Genomic DNA, 15170 nt, shown 5'->3' with positions numbered 1-15170 from the left:
GAATGCAGGAGTTGATTTTTTTTTAAAACAACTCAGCCAAATCCACTATAACTCTTTCATTAGTTTCTCTTAAAGCTCAAGCAATCCTTAGGAGATGTAGAAGTACAACGTGTCTGATTTTTTTCTTTTTTTTTTTTAAATATTCTCTTCACAAAGCCCGTTAATTAATGATAACAGGGAAAGAATGCAGTAGAATTGAGAGCAAGAAAAATGTGTATTGTTAATCTCAAATGATTATTATTCCTCAATCATGTAGACAATTTCATTGTGTTCAGTTTCTCATCATGTAAGTCAGTTTTCCACACGAATAATTGTGTCTCTGGCTGGTCATTTCTACACACATTTGCCTCATTTACAAATACAACCAGAGCAATTACTCATACAAATTGAGCATCCAGTTACATGCATATTTATATACTGCTTTTTGTTCAGAAAGGTATGTTTAAATCCCTTTGTAAGCGCCGGTAATCTATGCCAGTCATTTAGAGGGCACAGAAGGAACCTAATCCTCCCTCACTTCATGTAGGCCACCTGTCATACCAAGTGCAGCGAGGCCATTTGAAGGACCCAGGGCTGACAGCAGTGCACAGCTTGCACAATGCCAGGCCTCTCGCTCCACTCTTGCCTTTATGCGGGGATCAAAGGTATGAAAAGGGGCCTCACACATGTGCCAGCATTTGACTTATGGGGTCCTGTAGAGGCCAAAGTAGGAACTCTGCCTCCTACCAGGCAGATACACATTGGGACCTTCCAGATACCTCCATTTCCAAATATCACATTTGTACTGCGTGGCCTCGTTTAGCTGGTTTTAAGAAGCAAACGACTTTTTCTGGGAAATGAGTGTTTATTCAGGTGTGGCCATACTGTGCCATTCATTTTTACTCAGGATTTACTTGGAGACCCCTGTTAAAAAATAAAGAGCACAGAACAGCCATTATCATCATGCTCAGGGCATCTCCTGCCTTCCTCCGCCTCCTCCTCCTCCTCCTCCTCCTCTTCCATATACCCAAACCTGGAAACTGGACCTTCTGTTTTCAGATCCATAAAAACAAGCAATTGCAGAATTGGAGGGAAAGGCCTTCGTCATCTGTTTTGAGTCAGCGGTATTGTTGAGATATCTCTTAAATGGAGTAGAAAAGTTAAAATAACATGGTAGAACATAGTTATTTGCAGGAAACCCCGTATTTTAATACCTGATTTTTTCATAGGGACTGTAGCATTTTGAAGACCTTTTGCACTGCAGAATCAAGATCCTGGTGCAAACACTTGCACGCCTGTGCTGCCCCGTGAATGCAATGAAACTACACATATATGAAAAAGCGCTTGCATAAACCCTTGCAGAATCACAGCTTAAGTTCTGCATGACAGTTCTCAAAATACACGCGCTTAGCCTTTCCCAAGGTTGCTTTTTCATCTACAAGAAGATGTATTACAGGCAGTGAAAATGCATTGTATTTTTTCATTTAAGCAAAATATTATTTTTCATAACCACGTGAGAATAAAATGTTACCTTTATAATAGACTGATTATACAAATGATGTATGTGATTTATGTATTTGGATCTGTAAGAAATGAAGGGAGTGAGAATCTTGTCATGAGTACGAGTAGCTTCTATTCCAAAAAATATTTTAATGGCATTTTAATTCTGTCATTCCAAAGCCCAAGTTGTGAGCCTTGCAGTATTTAGAGGAGAAATTTCAGGCAGTGAAATTTTCCAATGTGCTCATTCATTTGGTGGTGGACACTGAATAAGGAGCTCCTGTGTTTCTCACAATAGCCCCCTCCAGCTCATCACTCCTTTTCATTTCATTGTTACATCCACGCTGTAGTTAAAACGTCTCCCTCCAGGATGCAGGGGAGGGGAAGGGGGTGGAGAGGAGAGCAAACACAAAACGGGATGAAGTTTGTTATTATATAGTTAGTCTCTAACATCTGCTCTCATCTTTGAAACATTAGTGCTTTGACAGCATAGCAACTCAGTAAACTAGATTTTTTTTCTTTGCAATACCAAGAATACAAGTTTGTTTAATACTTTCTGATGCTAAGAAATCTTCTGTGACAAATGCCAAAATGAGAATAAACGTAACTCAAGCATTTACAAATGTACATGGTTTTTATTGAGATTTGTGACAAACTGTTGCATTGCAAAGAGCAGTGCAGAAACTTAGGTGTATCTCTGCGGTAGGAAAAGCCGAATATTAGTGGCAGTGTTAAACTTGCTGCAAACCTTTCAGCAGCAAAGTATTTGAACACCTGGAAATCAAGGCAATGCCGCAGTACTTTTGACTAGGTGCCTCAGGCAGATTTTGGCAGTGGGAGTGATGTGTGTCGGTCATAATATAGCGTCTGTCATCTTGGAAACTGGAATAACGTATTTCGAAATTTGCCTCCTTGTTAAATAGACACTGTGGTAGTGTTTTCCCCGTTTAAAGGGAGAAAGTTAAGCTGTTTCTTCTTTATCTGAATTTGTGGAGATGAAAAAGTGCCTGTCGATCTGGAGCCACCTACCAGTGAATAGTCAAAGAGACAACCTGCACCTGTGGGATTAGGTGCAGCAGCAGGAAGTAAGAGCACTTGCAGTATGTAATTAACAAGGATTTTATTTTTTTTTTTTTCCCAAACAGCATGTTCATCTTGCCAGGTTAACTAGTGATTAACCCTAAAAAAGAATGTGCTGAAGCCTACACCCTTGTTTAAACTCATTCACTCGCCAGTGTATTCAGTTACTTGTGTAACCAGCGACAAAGTAACCCTATTTACAGCTCTTCATTTCCTGGTATTTTATTTGATGTCTTTGTGTTTCCAGTTTCTCCATTCATCTCTTTGTTTGGTTCTCTTTCATTTTCAGATAGGCAAAACATCTTGTCTGCTGTTCTGAATAAAACAAACCTACAATAACTTTTTATCTATCATAAAAAAACACTTTTTTTCTTGGGGGAGTTTTCAGACAGAATACCTTTTTTTTTACACTTATCCGGATAAATATACCAGGTTGAATTCTTCTCCCAAAGATGTGCAAATAACTCTCTCCCATTAACTTCAGCTGATGTTCTGCCAGAGATTTAGGGGAGCAGAATTCTTTATATTCCGTATAGATGTGGAAACTGAGTTGCTTAAATCTGACCAATGTTAGTAACGAAATGCCCCCTGTGACAGTTACTTAAAATATATCTCAGTTTCTATTTGTTTGGTTTTTAAGGTGCATCCAATTGCTTAATTATTGTTTGGGGGGGGTTATTCTATATTAACCAGGGTTTTTTTTAATGAAGTTTAATAATCCAAAATAGAGCAACAGAGGATCATGTAATCAGAGGTTCCCATCTAATAGAATCTCTATTTAAAAAAGTTAAAACATTAAATATATAGCACTACGCCTGTTTTGATGCTTATAATAGCTTTCTTTTCTTCTTTCACACGTTTAGAGAAAACAAATAAATTCAATGTACGCAATATGGAGAGATAATGAAGTATTTGATATACTGTTGGCTTCGTTCAATGTTTAACATGTGTTTTGACCACCATGAGCAAAGATGGTTAATTTGCAATGATTTTGGTGAGGTTTTAAAACAGAGAGTCATACTGTTGGAGTATTGATAATCTTCCTTACCCAGACATATTTCTACTGTAGGCAGACACTGTTTAAAAGGAAAATTAATTTTTTTTTCCACAGCAATTTCAAAGATAATTATCCTGCACACATTAAAGAAGGATGAAGTGTTTTAAAGAACTGTAATTCTAATTGGTAAATGTCACCAGCTGTTGCAGTTACTCTTACTTGTGTATATTCTTTTAATGATTACACTCCTGTGCCACAAGCTACATGAAAATATATTCACTAGGTGTGAAATTCCCATATGTCACAGCTTCAAGACTAGGTAAACATCTCAAAGATAAGGGGAGAGTTAATGGTGATGGGAAATGTTATTTTTCTGGCTTTGGCTGTCTGCAAGATGAACATTTTTTATTGAACTTAGTAACAGAAAAAATTGCGTGAATTGGAGAACCATTAGGTTTTAGCCTTCAGTGAAAGATTCATTTACACATTTGAATACGTATCTCCAAAAACTGTAATCATTCTTTGATTTGTTAGATTATCTCCTTCACTCACCCCTGGAGATTTCAAAATATTTTCCCATTATACCTCCGAATTAAAACTAGTCCAATTCCTATAAATTGCATATCAGGTTTTAGAAAGTACATAAGGTTTCAGCACTGGTTGTATTCTTTTCTACCATCACAAATGAGTATACTAAGGTAACACATGGAGCTTTCTGTTTTGAATCTCCTTTGCATAAAACTTAATTTAAAAACATTTCTGTCACATTTTAGTGAAGGCACATTTTTATGAAGGAAATTAACTAATTTCCATGAACTGGGTTTTCCAACAGTTTTATCTATTGTAATCGTACATTCTTATTTCTATGCTTAGGATCAAGGTGTGTAACTCAGATGTAAAGGTAGATGGTCCTGCTTTTCTCTTAAGAGTTTCATGTAGGCACGTATGTATGTGATAAGTTTTTGAAATGAGTTTTCATTGCCTCTGGAATGACCAGTCCAAATGTGCAGGAGACATATCAGTTTTTCAGTGTGAGGTTTGGAGATACTAAACCACCCCATTTAACTGTTACTTTTAAGAAATTAAACTGCCATTGATGCACATGTATAAATGAAAAAGAAAATCTTCTTTTTTTGGATCATATTCCTATATGCGTCCATGGTAGATTCAGGAAAAAAGAGATGAAGCTTATGATCCAGGAGGTTTCACTCACTGCAGTTTTGAGGAGAAGGAGTTCTCATCCTGCTGTTGTAATGGCAGTTTCTAGACGGGTATTAGTTTGGGCATGTTGCACCCTTCCTTCCCTCTTGTGCTCAGACCTGTTCATATACATTATAATATATTACATACAAGATAATAAAGAATGAGAAAAAATAGAAGTTAGCCACTTGTAGACTGGAAGGGAAGCCTTAATATATAATCATAGGTAAATATTTTAACTGTATGAGCATGTTTATGCATACAGACCTTTAAAATATGCTAATTATTTTACAGCTTTGTACGTATGCTGTTTTCAGACAATAACAACTTCTGAGAAACAGAGATGATTTATGCCTGGGAATTCAGGGACTGGGTATCGCTGCTTTCATCCTCCTTCCCTAGAGCTCTTAATTATTCTGTACAGAGTCAGTCTTAGGACATGAATCCTTTATAAATACCTTTGTGCCAAGGCTTACTGTAAAGTATTATAAAACTTAGCCTTATTTCTCATGCCACGAGCTTCATAAACTATTATTTGGGAGCAAGTGATAGTTTTACAGACTTGCTGACACAGAGGGCATTTACAGAAGACTTTCCAAAGTGCTTATGTTCATTCTTGGTTCCTGTTAGAGAAAGATGAATTCCTGACTAGCTCTGCATAACGCTGCCAGGAAAGGGGATGTTGCTGGCTGTCGGGGGCGTTAGTGTGTGGAAAAACATTTTGTGGCTACAGAGGTCCAGAGGTCCCCGTTGGGCAGGAGAGAGCAGTTGCAGCCACCACTCTGGCTGGCCTGACATAGTATTCACATACACACGACATAGCCTAGCCTGTCCCACGTTTGGAGTGTGGTATGAAAATTATGCCTACTCTGCTATTCATCCAGAACATAGATTGGTACAAGAAGGGAAACAATTCAGCCCTTGCTCCTTCCCATCCTCTGCACTGATTGTGCCAGTGCAACAGTTTCAAAAAAATAGGGATACGGGTCTGCTCTCATACCAGCCTTTTTATGCCGTTGCTCTCAGGGAAATGCTTGAACTTAGTTTGAATCGGAATTAGGAGAAGCTAACCTCAAACACCGAATTCAGCTGTACATTGGAAGCAAATCGCAACAGATCTGAGGCGATGCAAAAGGAACTGAATGCTATTTTTAACCCTTTTCTGAATGGGATAGCAGGATCTGGACCTTAAGGGTGGAGTAGCTCTGAGATCCTCACTAACAAAAAAGGGAAAAATGTCCGTTTGCCATTGCCATTACCATAGCCAAGACTTCATTACATTACTTATGGCAATGAGTATTTATGACTCAAAGTACTCATAAATTATAACACTGAGAACTTTATTAATAGTGAACCCTCCTGAACTTGGTAACTAACCCAGAATTCACAGCAGTTTTAGTAAATACGGTTTATACATATGTGAACATCGTAACAGAATCTCAGTTTTCATTATGTTTAACTTCTTATAAGTCTTAGTTGTTTAGTGGTCTGTCTCTTTCCCTTCCCACTACTTTTCCCCCTTACTTTGTGTTTCCACAGAAACCAGGGATGGATCTAGCAGACACCTACATTATGTTTGTTCGACAAAACCAGGATATACTTCGAGAAAAGGTCAATGAGGAAATGTACATAGAGAAGTTATTTGATGTAAGTAACTACCCTTGCAGAGCTTGCTGGTATCACTACTACATCAGAAGGGATAAGCCTCATTTTTATGATATTAAACAAGCCATTCAGATGGTCTTCCCTATCAATCATTTTTTTCGTTTGCTTTTTATTTACCATCTTGAGCTGTCAAGGGGGGGCTTTCTTTAAACATTTTCTGCATTAAACTTTTAATTGCTAGAAGGCATAAACAAAACTGATAGAAGATTATTATTTGAAATAGTAATTTTTCCACTGTGAGTAGCCCAATTTTATTCCATCTTCTGATTTTGAATGTGTTAATGGAGAGAATGGGATTGGTGTGGTTTGTGGACTCCATTGCAGACCTCATTTCCCTAAATAAAGAACTTGTACATATCACTGCCTGCTCGTATACAGAAAGAGGCCAGTTATGCCAGATACACGTATGGGTTTGACTGGTACTTTCATGGAATGACTTTTAGAATTTTGTTTTATGGATTTTAAGTTTAATATTTATAAATTCTTAAGGTTGGCCAAACATTTATTGAATTGTCAAACTCATTTTCAAAATTCTAATCCTGCTTCTGCAAGCTCAGAGTAACGCTTGTCCTCGAGGCCCACACATTGCTAGCCAGCCTGTATCTTTGCAATAATTTCCCTCACCTTCGATACTGGCTGCCGCAGCCTCCCTCCATTCATTCTTTTGCCCTGATTCCTCCTCCTTTTGTTAGAAATGATCACCTACTCTAACAGAATTTTCCTTGTACAAGGCTCTCCTTTAAGGCCTTTAAGGCCTACCTACTAGCAACACCCTTGGACATATTTCTGCTCCTTCAAGTTGAACCACTAATTTATGTCTAGTATGTCCCTTTCAGACTTGTCTAAAGGAGAAGGTGTTTGGCAGCTGAAATTGTACCTTCTGTATAAATTCAAAGCACTACGCATGTAAAATATGTCTAAAATAAGAGTTATTTTATTATAAACTTGGATAAATTTACACGACAATGATGTCAGTCACTTATAATTATGTAGGAATTCGAACAGGGAAAGAGTCATCTCTGGCACCGTGCAATGCAATTCATTACAAAACAAATTCTGGAACATAATACAGACTTTGAAATGTATTTATTTGTGTGTCATCTCCTAAGTATTTTAGAAAGCTTTGCTGGCAGTTTCATTTAATTATGCAAGTTACAGCAAATGTTTTCATAACAGCAATTCACAGCCTTTACTGTGACACTACAGTTGTGGCAGTCACAGAAGGTCCCATAACATAGACTCTCAGCCATGGTATGTCATGTCAGTGTTTGTTGTTTGTTAGACTGGGTGGTCAAAATGAGACTTATCTCTCAGATTTTATATTTCCAGACACTCCCAGGCAGCTTTACGAAAAAAAGTATCATCTGTTTTAATAAGCTAAGTGCTAATATGTGTGAAAAGAATGATTTTATAAAAGCTTTGATGCCCTGCAGGGGTAGAAAAATTATCATCCATCCAGCTGGCACCTTCACAAAGTACTAAAACCATATTAGCAACTTCTGCTTCAGTTTGCTTTTGCACTGAATCTGCAAGCATATGTTTCATTTTCAAGTTTCTATTTTTTGTTTTTCTTTGGGGTTATTTTTGCTTATGTTGTAATTTGCTGAATGTTAATAAAAGTGTGTGCCTAAGGCCAAGTCTAACTCTCACTGGAGAGACCACATTGACTTTGTTGCTGTAGTGGGATTGGACCAAGCCTTAGGCTATGTCCATAGCAATAAACTGGCCAGGGCCTGGGCACAGGCCTGAGAACTAGCAAGTGATCATCCATACCATTAAGTCAGCAGCATGGTTCCTGGCCTGGTTTTGGGTTAGGCCAACTAGCACTAACCCAAGGACAGGGCCTCAGTCCAATTGGGTTTGGATGGGTCAAGGACCTCTCCCAAGTTTCATTTCAGCAATCAAGCTTTTCAGCACAAGAAGACATCTCCTGTATGGACAGAGGTCATGACATAGCCCTTGCCTTTGAGACGCAAAACCATTCCTGTCCTCTTCTACTCAGCAGTACGCATTGGATGCTGTCATGGCCAATGCTTATAGCTGTAAAGAAAGAAAAAAAGATGTGCATTATAAGCATTCTGTGTATCAAATACCTATTTGTACCTTTATTTTCATTTATATATGGTGGTGTCACGTTTCTACATAACATCACACTAAGAGATGGACACAATTGGACAGATTCAGATAAAAGCATTAACAAATATGTAAGCTAATAGAGTGCAGAAATTTAAACCAAGGGCATCTCACTGTGTTAACTCACCTTTCCTGAGATTAGTACAGATTTAGAGCAGTATGATTGAGCAAGATTTTGCCCGGGATTTTTCGAAATTTTTTTTTAAATTAGTGATATAACAAAACCTAGGTACTGTTTATAAATTCAATTCTATCGAGTTATATTTCAATAGAAAGAATAAAATATATTCACATTTTTATGTAAGTATACTTCAAGCCATTCAACTGGGTACAGTTGTAGATCACAGTTGATTTCCCCTTAAAATACGTTATATTTGTATCAGATAAGAAATCAGCCAAGCAAAATAGGAAAAGTGCGTATCTGTGCTTCAGCCAAGGAAACATCTCATCCAGAATAACCAAAAAAAAATGACTGTTCTGTGTGCTAGAGGTGTTAGTTGTGAATATAGACAAGATCAGGCCTCGGACACTATTTTAATGGCAAAAAATGTATAATTACACACTGCTTATGCAGATTTCATTAACTTGATTCAGGGCTGATATAGTAACAACTATTACAGTGACCAAGAGAACAGGATGTCTATCATAACAAAGATCATTTAAATTTAAGAATAGTAATGATACAAGTACAAGTATCTGCCAGTGGGTCACAATATGTTAAGGCTAGAAGTTGGAAAATTTTCTATCAACCTGAGAAGTCTCAAACTAAGGAGAAGACAAAAAAATGTGCTTTTTTTATGGTGCTTGATAAGCCTGGAAAAGGGCTGCCACGCTATACAAAATGTGAAAATCAGGAGAGTGGAATTTAAGCTTGTGATATGAATCCTTACATATGAGAGAGGCTCAGATCTCCAGGGGACTTGGAAAGAAGACTGGGCTGCTAGTTTTTTCTGTGTCATTTTTAAGCCATTTAAGTCCTATGCTTCAGTACCTCTGCTGATCATGCAGCAGAATGAAGGTGGTTATTTTTTTCCTTCCTTTCCTCTGACAAACTTGGCTTCTGGGTGCATTTCGTTCTTACCTCCTCCAGAAGGGGTACAGACAGCACGCAGAACAATACAGCTTGGTGCGCCTGATAGCGCTGGTCTCTCTCAGGTCAGTGTGCCGTCTTCTTGTTCTCAAAATTAATCACCAGATTTGGAGTCACAGAGTTTTTGCTTGGTCAGTCTGCCGGAGACACTTAGGACGTTTTGTCTTCCTTTGCGGTCTGGGACATGGTCTTCTTCCTAAGATCAGCTGGGAATTTTACCTATCAAAATTCCTTCATGTCACAGGAACTCAGGACATTTATCTCCTCCTCTCTTGCTATAAGAGCTTACAGTTGTGAGGGGCGTTTTTGTTTGCTTGTTTGTTTTTAACACCACGGATCTTAAAGAGCACTAAAAAGGTTTTGTAACACGTTGTACATGTGGATGGTCTGTAGCAGCTCTGGGTTAAGTGTCTGCTCCATGCTCAATGCATGATCCATGTGATTCCTTCCAGTCTCGTACTCCACTGAAGTAAACTGAGACAATGAAGTTACATTGGGACAAGTTTCTCTAATAAAAGTTGCTCTAATAAAATAAAGCAAACTTTTCTAACATTAGTGCTGCAGTGACTCAGGTAGATTCAATGTATAACACTAAATCATGAAGACAGACAGGCACTACAGTGGTTTTTAATGATTACAATTTTTAATTAGGAATTAAAGCATCGCCCCATCACCCCCAAAAGCTTTTTTAAAGTTTTATCACTTAAACCAAGAACTCAGTTTTCAAAATAATGTGTAGTAAAATGTTTTAGAAACAAAGTTGTACTTTAATTTCTTTTTTTTTTTTTTTTGAATCAGCATTTGAAAAATACTTATTTTCAGAAAAGGCTGTAAAAACAGCAGTTGGTGAACAGGAAAATGAAGTCTTTAGGATAGAATTACACAAACCTAGAATAAATCTAAAATATTACAAATTATTATTATTAAGGCCCCTCTTATAATGTGCTAGATGGATGATGTAAGAACATTTGTGCAGCCTATCAAAGAATAATAGTGTGTATCTGATCGCAAAAATAACAGATTTAAAAAATATCCAACTGTGAAATTCCCACAGAGTCTGGTTCTAGACTGTCAAAATCAATGAGAGTTTTACCAGTAACCTTAATAAATACGGTGCTGTGTCCGTAAACATGCCGTGTTATCATCAATGGCTAGACTTAGATTCATGTTTCTACCTGAATTTTTAAGATGGGACTAGTGAGTCTTGAACTCCTGAGCATTTTAAATTACGTTAGACTTACAGATTAAAAACTGTTTTCCTTTAAAACAAAATTGTACTTTGTTAACAAACCAGCTTAAAAAAAGATAAGTCATTTTGCATCAAGCACTGTTTAAAACATCGATGCAATACTTATTTTCTGTAGTAATGTATAGTTCCTAAGTGCGACTTTGGTAGATTCTCACTTTCTTGTAGCTGTTAGTTGCACAAGAAGTATGGATATTCTTGTCTGAGCACACACAAAAAAAGTATTTCAAACATTTTCCCTTCAAAACCATTCTTGATTTCTTTGCCATCAAGAGCATTATCTCGTAGGTTGTGTTGGGTCTGTTGTGAAAAACTTACAGTGTAAAAAGATACATGATTCCAATTTTATTAAGACTGTATGTGAAATGAAATCTTTATGCAGTAATTGATTGCTGCTTTGAGAAATAAAGAATGGTTTAAGAGAACACTTTTTACACATCAATGTTTAGCCGTTGATACAACTGAAAGGTTTTCCAATTTTTTTAGTCTTTAATTTCTCGGAAACTTGTGCACAAGCGTACCATAAACACATCAAATAGCCAGAATGCTCATCCTGGAAAGGTCGGCATAGGCAAACCGGTCCTGTCTTTATCTTGTACGAGTGGCACCTGCTAGCAGGTGTTGACTGTGGCCCTGATTGCCCATCTCTTCTGGGTGTTAAACTGGTGTGGTGTGACTGAGTGGTTCTGTTGCCTTCACAAGGGCTGCTCGTGTAGGAGAACATCCTTGGGGTTGTGGCCTTGTGCGGCTAAGAGATCTGCATGGCAAGGAAGTCATACAACTTTCTTCGGAGTGCAGAAAGACTGAGTGTCTTTCTGAGTAGTATAGATGCTTAAGCATCCCAGATTTACGTAGCTGCTTTTGGCTTTTGTATTTCAAAAGTTCGGATGTAATGCGATATTCTTTTTCTGTCGAAAAAATGCTTGTATTTTGTCTGGAATGTGAATTAAATGGTAGTATTGTTGCCGTATCACAACCGTTATTTTCCTTTTCCATTAGTAGCAGGGATGGACGATTTAAGTTCAATGATGTACTTGAGATTATTTGAGGTAGTAATTATTCTCCAAAGATTACTATGACATGCACTTCATTCTAAGCCTAAATGGAGATATGAAGTGCTCATCTCATTCATTTCTGTTTGCCGTCGTATCAGCAAGTACATTTTTAGCAAATCCTTTATTCAATTGCATCATTTCTGTAAGTTTTCTGACCTTTTACAAAAATATGTGTTAAACATGTGCAAATGCTTCTCCCTGGCAAGTGGGTTAATCTTCGGTTGGTGTTGCACAGCTAAAAGGAACGTTTATTTTAAATGTGAGAGTTTTCTGTAGTACCAGCTCCTTGTGCTGCCCGTGTCTACCTCAAAAGCACCATTACTGTAGTATTTAGTAATCGACAATGTTTTTCTAGAAAACTTCAATTGTGATTTTTTTTTCCTCATTCTCAAATTGCTTCCTGTCACGTTAATTGTAATAAGTAATCCTCATTTTCATTGTTATGTAATTATTTGCGAGTGTGTGGTTTGACAAAAGGTCTACTTTTTGATCTAGATTATATGCCAAGGCAACTTCAGCAAGTCGAGACTAGGTAGGACTGGTTAAAGGCCACATTTGAATCAAAAGCTGTGTTTGTATTAACCTCCGAGAAACATGAGAGGACCGTGCCTAATTACTTAAAAGAGACTCGACAAAAATGGATTGTAGCTTGTTGATCTTCTTATTTCTTTGATAACTCAGAATAATCTTCAAGAAATATGTGGGCTTCTTTCTCAGATTCTTGAAATTTGATCACAGTGCAAAATTGTCCTTTGGCGCAAACCCAGAAATACACATCTTTGCATGATGCACCTGGACATATGTGGCAGGTCTGGTAGAATCAGCTAATTAACAACACAGGCTTAAACAGGCACCTCATCTGGCAGTGTAGTTAGTTGCCTGATGGTGCTCAGCAGGATTTGGTAGTGCTTTTTATTTTTCTATCCTAATGGTCTGCTGCCCACCTAATTTTGCCTTATTGTCAGCCACTACTTACCGCAGCTTGAGGCCCTCCCAGGAGGCTAAATTATTATCAAAGGATTAGGGAGATGTAGCCTTGCAGCTCTGACATTTCTGATTACTTGTCTATGCCAGAACACTAATTAGCTGTGACTAATTAAGAAAAATGTTCCTGCCATAGAAAACCATTTAAAAGAACTGAGAAGTAGAAAAGCAATTGAAAAGCTGAGCAGTGCTCAGATTTGCTGATTTAGATTTTCACCAAAGTCTTAACTCACCTTTAATTACGTGTAATATTTTATAGGGAAAATAGAAAGCCCTTGATATGAGAATCACTCTGCAGTTTTGTCTTGATCTAAAGACGTTCGTGTAATTTTAAAACATTTTGTCATGTCTTTTTTAGTAAAAGAAAGAATTTTAGGGAAAACTGTAGCAGCGTCACCAAATGTGGACTGAAAAAGTGAATTATATTAACATGCTCAAATATATGAAATCATTCTGCAAGATGGAAGCAGCATCTTGCAGTTTTACTGTTCGAAGTCTTTTCAAAGTTCACTAAATTATTCGTGATGTTTTCAAGTAGATTCACCTCATTTTGGGAGATAGAAATCTCTATAAAAGAACAACACTTCATTTGAAAGCTGAAAAATGGAACTTCTATCTGATTTTTATGTATTATATAAGTTTTTCGTTGATTTTTTTTTTCTGGAATATGCTGAGAAAAGGAGTGCCCACTCTCGGAGGGTGCTGATTATGCTGCTATGAATCCAGCAAAACTCAGCACTGTTGAAATCAATAGGACCACAACACACTTAAAGCAAAGCATGTGCTTCAGAGTTTGCTGCTTCAGGATCAGAATATTCAGCACTTTGTAAGCTGTTTTACACTGTAGCCGAGAGTCTTTTCTCTGGAGGAAACCATGACACAATGGCTGGGTTTGATATGTTTTTGGTATGATACATTTCCCCGCCTCTTCATTTTTTAGGCCTTTTTTTCTTTCTGAATTTCCATCCTGTTGGGTATCAAACAGCCCCAAAAGATATAAAAAGGGTTTTCTCAAGACATGATGTATCCCATAGTCCAGTCTGCATTTAGTATTCATGGAATGGATGTCTGACACCTTTTTCACACTAATTTAATCATATTATTTAAATCTTCCCAGTGGGGGAGTAAGAAACTATGAAATAGATATTCTGATATCTTGCTAAAAGAGCTCTTTAGGTATAAAAGGGAAATAGAGAATGATTTTTCAGGGCACTAAATCTCATATCCTGATATTCAGAATTTCTTATGCTGTCCTATCCCCTAATTTCCCTGACTTCAGTGAAAAGCTCACTTTTTTTGAAAAAAAAAAAAAATGTGTAAATTGCTGTAAAAAGACAATTTTAAATGTGCATCATGAGTCAAAAGAAGAAAAAAAATGGAAAAAATCCCGAAGTCGAGACTTTCAAGTCCCTCTGATTCTTTTCCCCCGAGGGAATTCTGTCAGTCAGGGGTGGAACTACGAGGGTTTTTTGCTTGTTTGTTTGGGGGGGGGCTATAACACTGGGAGCTTCCAGTACAGTTTCCCCATAGACGTTTCTGGTATATACTGCTCATTCATTTATTTAACTTAGTTAAATGAATCTATCCATCACCCAGAGTATCCATTCACTAAAAACAATAACAATCCTATCAAATAAAAGAGAACTCCTTCCAACATCCAGGCACAATTTAGTCCTTTAACCTTTTTATCCTGCTAGGCACAAAGTAGCAGCATCTCATTCCAGGCACTGCATTTTTTATTTTTTTTTTTCTTATCTAGATGGCTTGAAATGTGTCTAGCAACTTAATGGAATCAATTGAGCGGGGACAACTATAAAAATATAAAATAGCACTGAAACTTTAGATGAGTCAGTCAGTAAGTGTTAACTATGGCTGCAGCTTTCACATTCTACGCAGTCAGGAGAAATCAATAAGGATTGTACCATTTATATTGTCTTATCCAATGTTTGTTCACCATGAAGTGCCAGGCACAAGCACCATCTAGGGAATATTGATTTCTTGATGTACTGTAATTCACACACATATAAACAGCAGGAGAACCTTGTGGTTTCTCAAACCTTACTTGCAGGTTTGATATTTATACTTGTATTTCAGTTTGGGTCAAGCTTAGTTTAAAAAGGAAAATGAAGCAAACCTCTGCGTAAGTGTTCGCAAATAGACGCACGACCACACTGTTGATCGTATTACAAGAAAAATAGTGACAGAAAGCATAAGAATAATCTAGGTTTACTATAAAGAGTC

General features: G+C 37.3%; 1 protein-coding gene across 5 annotated transcripts in view; it reads left to right on the top strand.

Moving 5' to 3' along the window:
- CADPS2 (calcium dependent secretion activator 2) overlaps positions 1-15170 on the top strand; it is a 321875-nt gene that overhangs the window by 292390 nt on the left and 14315 nt on the right. For all 5 annotated transcript variants that reach the window (XM_054204611.1, XM_054204601.1, XM_054204642.1 and 2 more), the window contains one exon: positions 6296-6403. In XM_054204611.1, the coding sequence (XP_054060586.1) occupies positions 6296-6403 (108 nt within the window). The remainder of the gene's footprint in view (positions 1-6295; positions 6404-15170) is intronic.

The sequence above is a fragment of the Rissa tridactyla genome, chromosome 1 (genome assembly GCF_028500815.1).
Source record: "Rissa tridactyla isolate bRisTri1 chromosome 1, bRisTri1.patW.cur.20221130, whole genome shotgun sequence".
Taxonomy (NCBI): domain Eukaryota; kingdom Metazoa; phylum Chordata; class Aves; order Charadriiformes; family Laridae; genus Rissa; species Rissa tridactyla.
This window is presented reverse-complemented; position numbering and strand designations above follow the sequence as displayed.